This window comes from Herpailurus yagouaroundi, unplaced genomic scaffold (assembly GCF_014898765.1).
Source record: "Herpailurus yagouaroundi ecotype Mexico unplaced genomic scaffold, PumYag 77, whole genome shotgun sequence".
Taxonomy (NCBI): Eukaryota; Metazoa; Chordata; class Mammalia; order Carnivora; family Felidae; genus Herpailurus; species Herpailurus yagouaroundi.
This window is the reverse complement of record NW_024412388.1, coordinates 100635822-100649950: the sequence shown is the minus strand read 5'-3', so window position 1 is coordinate 100649950 and position 14129 is coordinate 100635822. Positions and strand designations below refer to the sequence as shown.

General features: G+C 50.4%; 1 protein-coding gene across 1 annotated transcript in view; it reads right to left on the bottom strand.

Moving 5' to 3' along the window:
* The window catches only part of CD2 (CD2 molecule), a 14658-nt gene extending 3254 nt beyond the window's left edge, over positions 1 to 11404 (bottom strand). The window contains exons 1-4 of the mRNA XM_040471428.1: positions 11188 to 11404; positions 10765 to 11067; positions 6502 to 6735; positions 2532 to 2654 (exon numbers count right to left, since the gene is read on the bottom strand). Of these exons, the coding sequence (XP_040327362.1) occupies positions 2532 to 2654; positions 6502 to 6735; positions 10765 to 11067; positions 11188 to 11239 (712 nt within the window). The 5' untranslated portion in view covers positions 11240 to 11404. The remainder of the gene's footprint in view (positions 1 to 2531; positions 2655 to 6501; positions 6736 to 10764; positions 11068 to 11187) is intronic.
* Between the last annotated feature and the right edge of the window lie 2725 nt (positions 11405 to 14129).

Below are 14129 nucleotides of genomic sequence, written 5' to 3'. Positions count from 1 at the left end.
CCCCCCCCCCCCCCCCCCCCCCCCCCCCCCCCCCCCCCCCCCCCCAAGGGAGTTAGGAAGAGGGTGTTCTCCTGGGGCCAAGGAATGGCCCTACATGTCAGTATGGAGCAGGTACAGCCCCGGGAATCACAGGCCCCCTCTGAACCACCCCCCCCCCCCCGTAGCTTCGGGTGAGGCTGCCCATGGAAGAGCCGCCCCTCATGGCGGAAAATGCAGTCTCAGATGGCTTTGAACGTGAAGACTCAGAGTCTAACAACGTGGTTGTGACACGTGAGGGGCCAGAGTGCTCTGTGCACCAAAGGTCAAGGGCACAGAAAGGGAAAAACACGTCCTCTATGCCACCTTTGCTGGCCCGAGGTAGCGGTGGGTACGCCAGCACGCTGTGGGGAGGACCTTGATCCTGACCCCAATTCCCAGCAGTGGGGCTCTTACAGCCCTCGTCTAAGGCAAGCTTGGGCTGCCCATTTGTCCACCACCCACCGTCCCGTCTGTTTGTTCTTCAAACATCTATTCCCTGTCTTCTGGGTTCGGGTGCCATGGCTAAAGTAGCAGCAACGGCTCGGCCGCAAACACTGCCCTCAGGAAGCCTGAAATCAAGTGACACAGAGCGGAACGCACACAATGCACACAATGTCCGTCTCCGGTGAGAGCTCGGAGGGGTGCAGGCAGAGCCCAGGGGCTCTGGGAGGAGGGGTTGGGTGTGGCCAAGTGGCTGAGACCCCAGGCCGGTCTCACCCGCACAGACGGGTGAGCTGTGGCTCGGAGCGGCCTGCCTGGCAGAGCAGGACTGTGGGGCCCGGTTTGCCCACGCCTGTCACTTCAGCCACTGCCCAAATGTCTGCTCCCAGGAATTACTCCACACTCAGTGTCCTTTCTCACTCATCTCGCCTCCTGGGTACGCACCCGGGGCCCAGACTAGGGTGACGCAAGCAAGATGCCAGGGCATGGCCTTGAAAGAGCCCTCACTCTCAGGGTTGGGCAAGGGCAGCGTGGGCCCTGAGGGCGATCGTCTCCTTCAATTTTGCTTCATTTGATGGGCTCCTGGCTTATATCGCCCTCGTCCTGACTCAGCCCACGGGCCATAGGATTGGGAGGGAATCACTCACCCTCATTGAGCTTGAATTTCCTCACCTGTATGGATATTATCTATCTCACAGGATCACCGAGACAGTTGGATATGATAATGAACATGAAGCATTGTTACAGAGATAAGTGCCTGGCACAAGTGACCGCTTGTCAGCGTCGGCTAATGATCACGCTGGTCACTTTGGCCTGGCGAAAGCAGGGATCGCCTTGCCACGGGGTGCCACGCGAGGGCCACGTCGGAAGAATACGTGGTTTTTGACCATCAGGCAGTGGACAAATGCAGGGGGACTCGGGCAGAGAACCGCCTGAGCAGGGCACAGGGGTGATGGAGCTACGCGTGCCTGTGGGACTCGGCAAGCAATTCTGCTCCACGGGGGCAGAGAGCGCTGGAAAGATGGTGGTGGAAATATGGCGCCACACTGGGGGCAGTGGTGTGGCAGGACATGGGGCTGAGGGGCAGGGGCCCGAAGGAGACCCAAGGCGAGAAGTCTGAAGGAAGCAAGCTAAATCCAAAAGGGGTCCAAGGCCACCCCTGCTGGGGCAGGTTCAGCCCACATCCTTGTTTGCGTGGCGCTGCCGGTGGCCGGCATGGGCCTCCCGGGCCCGCTCTAGGGAGAGACCCAGAGTGAGGGGACCCAGCCCTACAGTGAATGGCAGATTGCCCAGGACCCGAGGGACGTTCCTGCCTGGCTGCACGTCTTGCTGTTGGCCGGACACAGCTTGCTGGACGCTCCTGGAGCATGGGGCCCCGCCCCCACCCCAGAGCCTGCAGGGACACCTAAGGCACCGTCATGTGAACTCACTGCCTTGGGTGGCCTGTACTGTATGCTCTTTGAGCCCAGCTCCCCACTTCTGAGCCTAACGTTCTCATTTTTGGTGGCTGTTGGAGAGGCCTGACTTGCGGACGCAACAGTCCCAGAACTAGCACGTTCCGTGTGAACAACAAACCGGAAAGGGGGGCATAAACCCCTGGTTTTAGACCATACGTGTCCTCGTAGGTCCCTGAAATTGTACCTGTGCTCCTAGGAGCCTGGTCCTGAACACATCTCGGGCTGTCCTCTCAAGAGAGGACGAGATGTTTGTTGATGGAAACCATGTTTTGACGCTAACCGCTCTACCCACGTAGAGACGTGTGGCTCATTCGAAATAGGTCCGCATAGGCCTTCATCGAGTCAGCCTCGGCGGGGGATTCCAGGAGGCCAACCAGGATTCGGCTTCTCACAGCTCTCCTATTGTCGCCACCGAGAATGTGTTTTTCAAAGATCAAGCTAACCACGAAATGGAACACACTGTAACCGCTGGTGATAAGCCTGACATCCTCAAACTCCCCATTTCCATTATTTTCTTTCCAGACTCAGAGTGTCGTCCCCATGAGTTGTTTCCATGGGGATTTTGCCTGGGGCCTGCAGGGGGACAGAAGTGGGGTGGCAGGGGGCGGGACTTACCATTCCTCCTACTGTTCTGTTTTTTCCTCTTGTTGATGTAGAAAATGAGTAGCACCATGAAGATGACGAAGATGGTGCTTCCTCCACAAACACCAATAATGAAGTACAGGTCCAGACCCTTCTCTGCAAGAGGAACAGGAGTGGGTGGAGCGGGGGAGGGGTCCCGGGCAGAGCGGCCATCTTACTGCTCTGGCCAAGGACTCCTGCCTCCCGCATGACGCGGATAAAAAGAGCCTGATGGGACTTTTCAACCTCAGAAAAGCCGAGCTCGTGGAGGCTCTCAATTGTGTCAGCCTCCAAAAGGGCAGGGTCCAGGATAAGCCCCCCCACCCCAGATGGCTCCTGGGTGTGGGGGGGCGGGCGGCTGGTCTGGACTGGAAATGCCAAATTCCTCGTGTGCTGGGACATTGTCCACTGCTCCTCATCAAGGCGCATGTCACAGAAGTTTAGCTCTGAGGAGGAGTTTAGAGACAATCTAGCGTCACCTTCGAGTTTCACAGACAGGCCCAGAGAGGGAGGATGAGTTGCCTGAGGCTACACAGCATCTGTTTCTGAGTGGTTCCTTTAAGCAGCCCCTCGTGTCCAGGTTTCTGCACTATTTACCCACCTTCATCTCTGGCTGCCCTCCTGCACCATTTTTTCCCCCTCACCCTCTTGACCAGGCATTTTCCAAAGACTTGGGGTAAATCTTTCAGTTGTCCGGCCCACTGGCCAGCAACCCCTCCCGGATTTTCCCCGGCCCGTGGGAGAACCTCACACACGCAGTGAGTTAGCAGCAGCCGTGGATTTGATCTTCAGCTCACAGACCGTCAGTGGCTGTGATGCCACGAGGCTGACAACAACTCTGTGTGCAGAGAAATGGGTTTGAATCCAGGCTCTTCTAGGCAAGAGCTGTGTGACCTTTGGTAAGGGACTCCACCTCTCTGAGCCTGTTCCATTCTTCATAAAAGGGAGATCATGAAACTTACATCACAGGGTGGCTGTTGGAGGTCAATCAGATAATGGATGTGAAAGTGCTTTGTAAACTGTAAAACAACACATAGGGGTGAGGTCTTGTTCTTAGTAGAGCCCTGTGCACTGGTGATTCTGGGAGCCATTTCCCGGGAGAGGTGCCGGGCCGGCTGCCCTTTGTGAGTCAACAGCAGTTAGAGAGGCAGCAGCTGGGGCCGTGTGGCGGGGGACTGGCACATCTGGAGAACAAACTGGAGCTCAGCCAGTGTCACAAGGAAACCCTTTTCCAGCCCAACGTCCCCAGGAAGACCCTGTTACCCGGGAAGCCCACGATGGGCCCTGGGAGCAGGCCAGAGGCCCGAGAAGCCAACTGAACAGATTTGACTGCAACGGTTTGCTCATTCTCTCTTTCCTCGGGTCTCTCGCTGCCCCATTCTTTGCCTGCCGGTTACACAACCTCTCCCTGCCGTGTGGACGAAGGTGCCTCCATTCGAAAAGCAGGCAGGACACTAAGCTCCCGTTCCATGGGACCGAGAAAGCATTGGGGTCCTTTAGGCTCCGCAGGCTGAAGCCAGGGAGCTGCTGGAGTCTCTCTCGGGCTCAACTCCCCAGGATCTGAGACAGGTCAGGGAGTGCGGGCCAAGCCACGCAGCCATGGGGCGGCCACACCCCAGTGTGGGGGCACTGGGAGATACGCGGGCATGCCTCACACCGCCCGCTGGCAGGCCTGTCCGGCGTGGCCCTCCGAGGCACCTGGGGTGCTCCCCACAGGGAACCTTCCAGCTTGTCTCAGAGGCGGCCATGGCTCCATCATTTAAAACCACACCCTGTCCATCTCTGAATCCAAGCGTTCGGCTTCCTGTGTGCCCTCCTGGAGATGATGTGCCCCTACGTTCCTGTGATGGGGTCCTTCTTCTGCCTCCAAACCTGCTCCTCCCTCAGGGTTTTGGTTCCGAGGACAGGCTCACCTCTGCTGAGCCAAATGGTTAGTCTTGTCCTTGCCCCGCTCTGGCTTGGCCCTTGAAAGTGATCCCTTTGAGGGTTACCTGCACCTCCCCCGGCCCTCCCAAGGTGTTCTTCCCGTCTCTTTCTCGGCCCTTCCTCGGACTGGTGTCTGCTCTGCACCACAGAGGAAGGGACACGAAGGTCCCACCTTTGAGCCTTGGCTTCTCCCGAGGCCCTTCCTGACTCCCTCCATCCCTGATGCACACACATGTCTATACTCGTGGGCTCTGGCTAAAATAAACATGAAGAGCAGGGTTGCCCAATAAAACACAGGACACCCAGGTTCCTTTGAATTTTGGATAAACAATGGATAAGTTTTAGCATAAGTATGTCCCATGAAGCGCTTAGAAGATCCTTACACTGTCTTTTGTATTTGCTAAGTGGGGCAGCTCCGATCAGGGGCCTCCCGGAAGGGGGAAAAGAGGTTGTGAAGTCAAGAAGGGACAGACAGATTCACGCAGGGAGCCTCAGTGATCGGGGGCAGGGGGGCGCGGAGCCATGGCTGGGGACCAACGTGAAGAGTGAAAGCAGTGTGGTGGGCAGACTCTAAGCTGGCCCCCACAGCCCCCCACCTCCGGGTATTCCCATCTCTGTGCAGTCCCCTCCTATGCATGTGGCCTGGGCTTACTGAGTTGCTTCCGAAGAACAGAACACAGCAGAAGTGATGGGATATGTCTCCTGAGGTGAAGTTACAAATAGACTGTGGCTTTCGTCCCGGGTACTTACTCTTTCTCTTAGCCAGCAAGGAGGGAAGCTAGCAGCCATATTGTGAGGCAGCCCAACGGTCCACGTGAACGAGCCTGGACGTGGACCCTCCCCGCACCGAGCCTGGGCCTGACTGACACGACTGCGGTCCCTGCCGGTGTCTTGACTGCGGCCTCACGGAAGACTGAGCCAGAACCAGCCAGCAAAGTCATTCCCAGACTCATGACTCACAGACACTGGGAGACAGGAACCGTCATGGCGAGCCACTAACAAAAGCAATCTGTTATGCAGCAACAGATAACTAATTGAAAGTATATATGAAAAAGCCTCACTTCCGACTCCATACCAGTTCAGGGCTGTTTCCAGAGGTAGCTAACCAGCCATAGTCCCTGTAGAAACTCAGGGCGTCTGGCCAATTAACTATTTCTGTGTGTGTTCAGTGTCCCTTCGGAGGGGTTAACCAGACAGCACGGGAAAGGTACTCACAGGATACCAGAAGAAGAGACTTTTGGAGCTCATGGCGCTCATGCTCTTTGTGGACCAGGTGACAGAAGCCCAGAGATGGGGGTGGGGGTGGGGGAGCTCTGACGAGGTAATCTTGCTAAATTTGGACAGACCCAAACTAGAAGTCCAGGCCCCTGGTCCCCAGAGCTCCCACTACCACAGGCTGCCTCTCAAGAATTACTTCCGGGGGTCATGTCAAGCTGGGGACCCTGGAGAAGAGTTTAAACTCTTAGAGTTTCAGGACTTCCTGGTGCTGACACCACACGGGGCTGTCAGCTCTGTGGTGGGAGGAGCTTCGCCTCACTGTGTCCGCCGTCTTCCCTGGCCGTGAGCGTGTCCTCTCCCCGTACCCCCCTAACTTCTGGGTTTCTACGGCCCTTCTACCTTTGCTCCTGGTAGGAAGTACTGCCCATCTCCCTTGTACAAAGTAATCTTTTTTTGCTCCCTTCTCCATCATTACCCTGGGAGTCACAATCCTGGTCACTGACTAGCTGAGGGACCTCGAGCAAGTCGGTTGACCTCTCTGGGAAATGGGGGTTTGCATGAGATAAACCTCGACAGTTCCTTCAGAGGATCTTTTCGATTGCCTGACGTTAAATTGTGCTCCATAGACGGACGCCCAAGAACACCACACCCCTCTCTCCTTCAAGGCTTCCCTTGAAGGTTTCCAGAAGGAAGAGGTGTGTTTTCAAAGGGCTGCCTCCCAGCCCAGTCCCCCGTGCCCCAGAGCGAGTCTCTGCCCCAGACCTGACAGGCTGTGTTTGCCAAATGAGCTTGGGATGTCGGACCAGTGCTTGCCACGCACCTGAACAAGTGATCATCTTCACGTCGCTTTCCTTGCTGACTTTGTTTTCTGCCGTGCAGTTGACTAATATCTTCTGCTTGTTTATAAACCTGTATGTGCTGAATTTCGAAGAAACGGGCTTGATACTGGTCCCATTTACGTACAGTTTTAATTCAGGGTCTGTTCCATTTGATATCTTACAGACCAGGGTTTTGTTGATACAATTCCAGTCGATGTTAGGCGTTGAGACCTTCTCTGGAAAAAAAAAAAAAAAGATCCAATTCATAGTAGTCAATTTTCTGATTTTAACTGACATACTTATTTATGGAGGGGGGAATGGAGTTAGTCTGGGACCAGGAGACGATTTCCGAGACCACTAGCTATTGTTGCAAATCATTTTTATTTAAAGAATTTTTTTTTAATGTTTATTTTATTTTTGACAGAGAGAGACAGAGCATGAGTGGGGGAGGGGCAGAGCGAGAGGGAGACACAGAATCAGAAACAGGCTCCAGGCTCTGAGCTGTCAGCACAGAGCCCGATGCGGGCTCAGACTCATGAACTGTGAGATCATGACCTGAGCCGAAGTCAGATGCTCAACTGACTGAGCCACCCAGGCGCCCCCATTTTTATTTTTTTTATACAGCACACTCTGAACAATTTTTTTATGACATTCATAGATACATCATATGAGCAGGAAAAAAAACGCATCCTGTCAAATGTTTATGTGCTATTTTATACCTCAAAATGTTTTCACATACATGATGTCACTTAATCCTAACAAAGAGAAGAGGCTGATTTTTCTTGCCATTTACAGTGGATATCCCCAAAGCCCTGAGAGGTTCAATGGTGATCTAAGGGCACCCACTAATAAATGGCAGATAACAGGAGGAGCTCTCTCTTCTAAGCCCAAGTTCAGGAGCATGGGTAAGACAGTTAGCATGTCTTGATCCCCAAAACTTGAGGGGGGCAATGCTTCCATGCAGCCAGGAACCCTACCCTGGAGGTGTCGTTACATGTGTGGTCTGGGACCTTGGTCACAAACAGACCCTACTCCCATCCATCCACCAGGTCCTGGGAGGAGAGGGCCGGGTGTGCAGCTCAAGTTCTGGGGTGAGTGGGTACCAGCCCCTCATAATCATCAACTCCTTGCCTCTCTTTTTCTGACACAACAATATTCCAAGGCTGCGTCATGGAAGAAAAAGCCCTTGGCTTCACACAGGGCTGGTCCAAATCCTAATGTCACCACTTCTTAGCTGTCTGACCTCCTTCTTTTTCTTCTCTTCTGTTCTTGTTCTCACCCTTGCTCTCTTTTCCCAGACTTAACCACCTTTCTCGTTCAATTTCTCTCCATCCATTATGCAGCCAGATGGCTGCTTTTTCAACGACCCCTCCCTCCCTGCCTCCCAGGCAACGTATCTTCTCTGTGCACGTTCCCATCAAATTTCATTTCTGCTCTAGTAGATAGGTATGCAGAAATTAACTTTTCTTCCCATCCCAAGATTCTTTGGGGTCCAGAATGAACAGGATGGAGGGCCTACAAGGCAGGGACAGTGAAGAGTCTAGGGGTCAAGTCAAGGTGTCTATTTGCCTTTGCAAAATCGAAAGAATCTTCTTTCTATTTCTAACAGTAACATCTAATCATTGTAAAACTTGATCAGCTACAGTAACGTTTCAAGATTAAAAAAATCGCGTGTAATTCTACTACCCAGAGTCAATAGATACTTTCGATACGTAACACACGTACACATAATGTTTTAAAAACTAAAACTGGATCGTATGATTTTGTAGTCTGCTTTTTTCCCTCCTTACTGATGATCTGTTATGAAATTCTTTCCTTTCTGAACATCAAGAAATATTCGTCTCCCCATCTTTTTAAATGAGGTGTCTTAATTTAATGAAGAAGTTTGTAACTGCTGGGGACTTTGTGACCCTTTCTAGTTTTTCACTAACATAAACCACACAGCAATGAGCAGGTTCTTGGAGCCACGTCTTTGTAAATGTCCTCTCTGTAAGTAGCTTCCCGGAAGAGGCATGGCTGGATCCAGTGGGGGCACATCACATAGATGAGAACTCCCTAGATCCAGGTTGCTAGGATTTATTAGTTCTCCCCTAAGCTCTCTTTTAAGAGAACTTCTGATGCCTCTTTAGCCAGGGGCAGCAGCCTCCTCAAGGAAACTGAAACTATAGATGCGTGAAGAAACAGGGTTGGGGTAGGGCATCAGCACTGAGCAAATGGGTATTGGGTCCCAGGTGCTGTCCAGCACCTTTGCTCAGTTATCTCATTGAATATCCCATGGAGTTATTATTACACAAATCAGGCTCAGAGCAGGCGGAGAAGTTGCCCAAGGCCATGTTGCAAGTAATGAGGACCAGACCACAAGCTGAAATAAGATGCCGTGTGACACTGACACACACACACACACACACACACACACACACACTCACTCAGCAGGCACCAGTCGTGTCATGGAAAGATCTCTGTCTTTTGGCCAAGGAGAGTGGGGGTTATTTTTGGGTAATGAACACATTCTACAATCAGTTGTGAGCTAGTTGCCTAACTGAATATACCAAAAGCCATTGAATTGTACACTTTTAAAAGGGTGAATTTCTGGTATGTGAATTCTATCTCAATAAAGCTGTTTGGCGGGGGGGGGGGGGGGGCGGGGGGGAATGTCACCATCCTCATTAAGAGAAGTGCTGAACTTGCACCCTGACTCTGCTCCTGTCAAACTGTGAGACTTCGGACAAGTTGATCCTGATTCCCTCTGGATGATAAGAGGATGCTGTCTGCATTGCCGGGAACCTTAAACAGGATCACGTAGCAGGGCACCTGATGCCTAGTTGATAAACCATCATCACTGCATTACTAGATGAGACACACGTGTAAGGCTCATGGTCGGGAGAGGACACTTGAGCCCATATGGACAGGAGTCAGGAGAGCTGTGTTCCCAGGGCCCGGAAGCAGAGGCCCCTTCCGGCTCTGTTCTTAGTCTCACCCCATTTCTGGAATATCCTCTCCGTTCGGGGTTGCAGAACTAGGGTATGGAAAGTTGTCATTTGCAGGGAGCTGGCCCATCTGGGATTGCTAGAGTGGGGGCTGGGAACAGGCCGGAGGGTGATCCTAGGGAGGGGGAAGGAACCCTGTCTCTGGCGACAATTCCTGTGCAAAGCACAGAAATATTGATTTATTTGCCCTCTGAAACTCTGGCTCATGCTGTTGCTGGAGTTCCTGTCTTTCTCCCCAAGCTTCTCTTTCTCCTATTGCGCCCCTCCCCCTGCCAAGGGTCTCCTGGACTTTCAACTTGAGTGTCATTCAATTTCACTTTCTCTTCCTTGTCTGCTGTACCCAGACCATCTTGCCCATCCTTCCCCGCCCCCCCCCCCACCCCCGTGTACCCTGCTTCCTCATTTACAGGCACCCTTTATTGAGGCCAGTGGTCGTGCTTTGGCTGCCCATGAGTCAGCTGGGGTGCTCGAACACCTGCTGATGCCCCGGCCCCATGCCAGGGAGTTCGGATTTGATTGGTCCGGGCTGGGACCTAGGCACCGGTAACCTTTCTTAGCACCTCAGTTGACTCTAACAGGCAGCCCGAGTTACGAATCACCAGCCAGCTCCTTCTCACCTCACTCGGATTATAGCAGCAGCTCCCTGGCTCGTTGTCAACATGCACGCCGGCCCTCCCGGCCCACCACACACAGCCAGCCACCCCTGGCGTACCTTCTACAGAGAGCAGCAAGAGTTAACTTCTGCTTCTGATCGCTCTCCTGTTGAGTAGATCTCAAACACGGGGCCGTTCATCTTTAAATTCATCACTTCCAGCCCTTTAGGGCTTAGAACGACTCCTTCAGGGCATCCTGGCTTCAAACGGCTCTCCCGATGGAAGACCCACTACTCTCCAGTTAGCCTGCCCCACACCCCGCTTGCTCCTTCACGAGCCACCTGGAATGACCGCTGTTTTCTTCTGCCCACGTGCTCGCCTCCTCCTGATTGATGCCACCTTAATCTGGGTTGGACACTCAGCTCTACCTCTGAAGAGAGCGTTTTAGGCAAATAGAGGTGAGGATCTCTCCCCCGTGGATTTCCACACGTGTGGACCTCATCTTTTCCACAGGACTGGAGCCCTCACTGAGCTGGGAGAGAGGCATTAGATTTTTTTTTTTTTTTTTTTTTTTTTAGAGCTCGCCCAAGGCCAAGGTCAGGCCGGGCCGGTCCCTAAATGCTATTCCCCTACTTACTAACAGCACCCATGCTGAGATGAAGGAATTTAGGGAATAAAGACTTACCTTGAATCTTCAGGTGAAATGTTTTTTCCAACGCATTCTTTCCATCCTTATCGTATATAACTACCTTGTAGGTATCGCTGTCTTCTAGCATCAGATGTTTAATTTTCAGAGTTCCATTCATTGACACATTATATTTTTCATCTGGATTCTTAGGCTTGTTGCTAATTTGGAACCTCGCCACCTTCTTTTTGCCTTTTTCCCAGTGTATATCATCTATATTAATCATTTGAGAACCAGGAATGTCCAGGTTGATGTCCTGACCCAGGGTACCCCAGACGATATCATCATTTGCAGGAGCTGCACCTATAAAAAGCAAGACAGTTACCGAGATCTTGAGACTCCCTGCCAGAGAAAGCTGGGCTCTGACCTCTTCGACTCTAACACTCGCCCCAAGGTCGCCAGTGGAGACCCACGCCACCTTACCTTGGATGGAAAAGACGAAAATCAGAAGGAAGATTTGACATGCGAGGCTCATCTTTGGGATTAGTTTCCTTGTTGTGATTCTGAGCTCTTCCTGCAAAAGGAACTGAAGTAAGACCAGTAGAATCCACCCTCTGAGAACCAAACCACGTGCCTCTCTTTTTTGCTTCTTCTACTGCAGCAATCACACACACACACACACATACACACACGCACATACCAACCCTGCTGATGTGCTCCTTTACCAAAGCAGGTATGTCTGTATGGGTACAGGTCTTCTTACCACATTTTAATCCTCACAAAAACCTTGGGTGGGTTTTACTATCCCCCTCAAAGACAAAAGGAACCAGGAGGCTAAGTAAACTGCTCGGGATTCCCCTTTGGTTACCGAGGATTCAAACCTAACCATTCTACCCATTCCGCTACATGGCCTCTAGCAAGATCACATAAAAATACAGGTAAATGTTCCTGAGTATCATCGCACAAACCTGTATCCTATGATTAAAAGCATTGGGAAACGTATGCATGTGAAAGAAGTATGACAATGGATGTTTTTCTCGTTCTCGAAAGACGTATTTTTACATCCTAAAATTCTTTGTGATTAGAAAGAAATATAAGCCGAGTCTCGCCTGCAAAGACTTGAAATCCCCCAGAGCTTATGTTTAGCAGACATTTTACAACTCTGTTGAAATTCAGTTAGGTAAATAAAAACTTGTTCCCAAACAAACAACAATGCGTAGAGTCTGTGGAATAATACCATCAAACAACCAGAACGAATCATTCAGAACATTTACCACGGCTAACACTACAGATGGTTAAAAAAGAGAAAAGGAAAAGTGAGAGAGGACTCAGGAAGAGGGAAGAAATTTGCGAGTCAGGGAGAGAAACAAAGTGATGCATTGATAGATGCACACAGAAAAAAAATGCACCGAGAGAGCCAGCCACAGAGAAAAGGGACACCCGATTTCCAAAGTAAGTGTCTAGTTTTTGCCTCCTTAGGATAGAGTGAGTAAAAATTTTAAGACTATGCTTGCTTGCTTTTTTAAAGTTTTTTTAATATTTATTTATTTTTGAGACAGAGAGAGACAGAGCATGAACAGGGGAGGGGCAGAGAGAGAGGGAGACACAGAATCCGAAACAGGCTCCAGGCTCTGAGCCGTCAGCCCAGAGCCCGACGCGGGGCTCGAACTCACGGACCGCGAGATCGTGACCTGAGCTGAAGTCGGATGCTTAACCGACCGAGCCACCCAGGCGCCCCTTGCTTTTTTTTAAATTTAGGCACAAATATGAATATTATCTCTGAGAAAATTGCCCAGGAAATGAAATTAAGTCAAAGCAATGGATCTCAACCACTGGGTAAAAGGAAACCTACAAAGAACATTTACAGCACAGAGCCTGCTTTGCATCCTGTATCCCCCTCTCCCTCTGCACCCCCCCCCACATGCTTTCTTCCTCTCTTGAAAATAAACATTTTTAAAAAGTGACATTTATTTCTCGGCAAAAAGATGGACAAAATGAAAAAACATGCTGGAAAATATTTGCCACATATACGAAAAATTATTAACATCCAAGATCCAGAAATGTTTCCCATTAATAAGAAAAGAAAAACTCAAGTTTTTTTAATTGGGCAAGGATACAAACGAGCAGTTTATAGAAGAAATGCTTAATAGAAGAAATGCCAAGCACATGACAGGACATCTAACATAGCCATGAAATACCATTATCACCACCAGATTGGCAACACTGGAAAAGATAATAATTTACATTATTGTCAAGAGTATAGGAGAAACATGCATCTTTGTACGATATTGAAGGGAGTACACACCCGTACTTCATGGGGAATGAAATTTGACAATATCTGCCAACTTCAAAATATATATATTTTTTTACTGAGTAATTTTAATTTGAGAAATCTGTCTTACACAGATATCTACATAAATGTGCAAAAATTCTGTTCAAGGATGTTTGTTGTAGCATTTTTTTTGTAGCAGAAACTTGCAAACAACTAAAATTACAATATATTCACCTTATGAAATTCGGCGTCAAGGTTAAAGTAGAATGAAGTAGACCTAACAGTGAGAATTATACTACATTATATCATATTATATATTACAATTAGTGGATGCACTGGGGGAAAAAGTCCAGAAGGATGCTGCTGCCCTTTTAACAGTGTTCCTCCTTCAAGACTTCGATTTCGAGGAGGCTGATGAGAATTGTGCACTTTCCTTTTTAATTTTTTTTTTTTTACGTCTATTTATTTTTGAGAGCCAGAGAGAGACAGAGCACGAGGAGGAGAGGGAGACACAGACTCCGAAGCAGGCTCCAGGCTCTGAGCCTGACGCGGGGCTCGAACCCACAAACCGTGAGATCACGACCCGAGCTGAAGTCGGTCGTCCAACCGACTGAGTCACCCAGGCGCCCCAGAAATGTGCACTTTTGACTTTACCAACTTCTGCGAGGTCAGAAATTTTGGTAACAAATGCTATTTTTGTAACGAAGTTTTTTATGTCTTTTTTTAAATAAAGGATGCTTCAGACACACGTGATTTTTTTCAAAAGCATAGGCAGATTCTGAGAAAGCATTAGCATCCAGCTTTCCACTCGTAAGTGACCAGCCCACTAGCTGGCTGCCCAACTTCAAACAGATCTGGTCTTGCCTCTGTGGCGGCCATTGTATTATCTGCCTCAGCTTTTTTTTTTTTTTTTTTTTAATTTTTTTTTTCAACGTTTATTTATTTTTGGGACAGAGAGAGACAGATCATGAACGGGGGAGGGGCAGAGAGAGAGGGAGACACAGAATCGGAAACAGGCTCCAGGCTCTGAGCCATCAGCCCAGAGCCCGACGCGGGGCTCGAACTCATGGACCGCGAGATCGTGACCTGGCTGTAGTCGGACGCTTAACCGACTGCGCCACCCAGGCGCCCCACTGCCTCAGTTTTTTTTTTT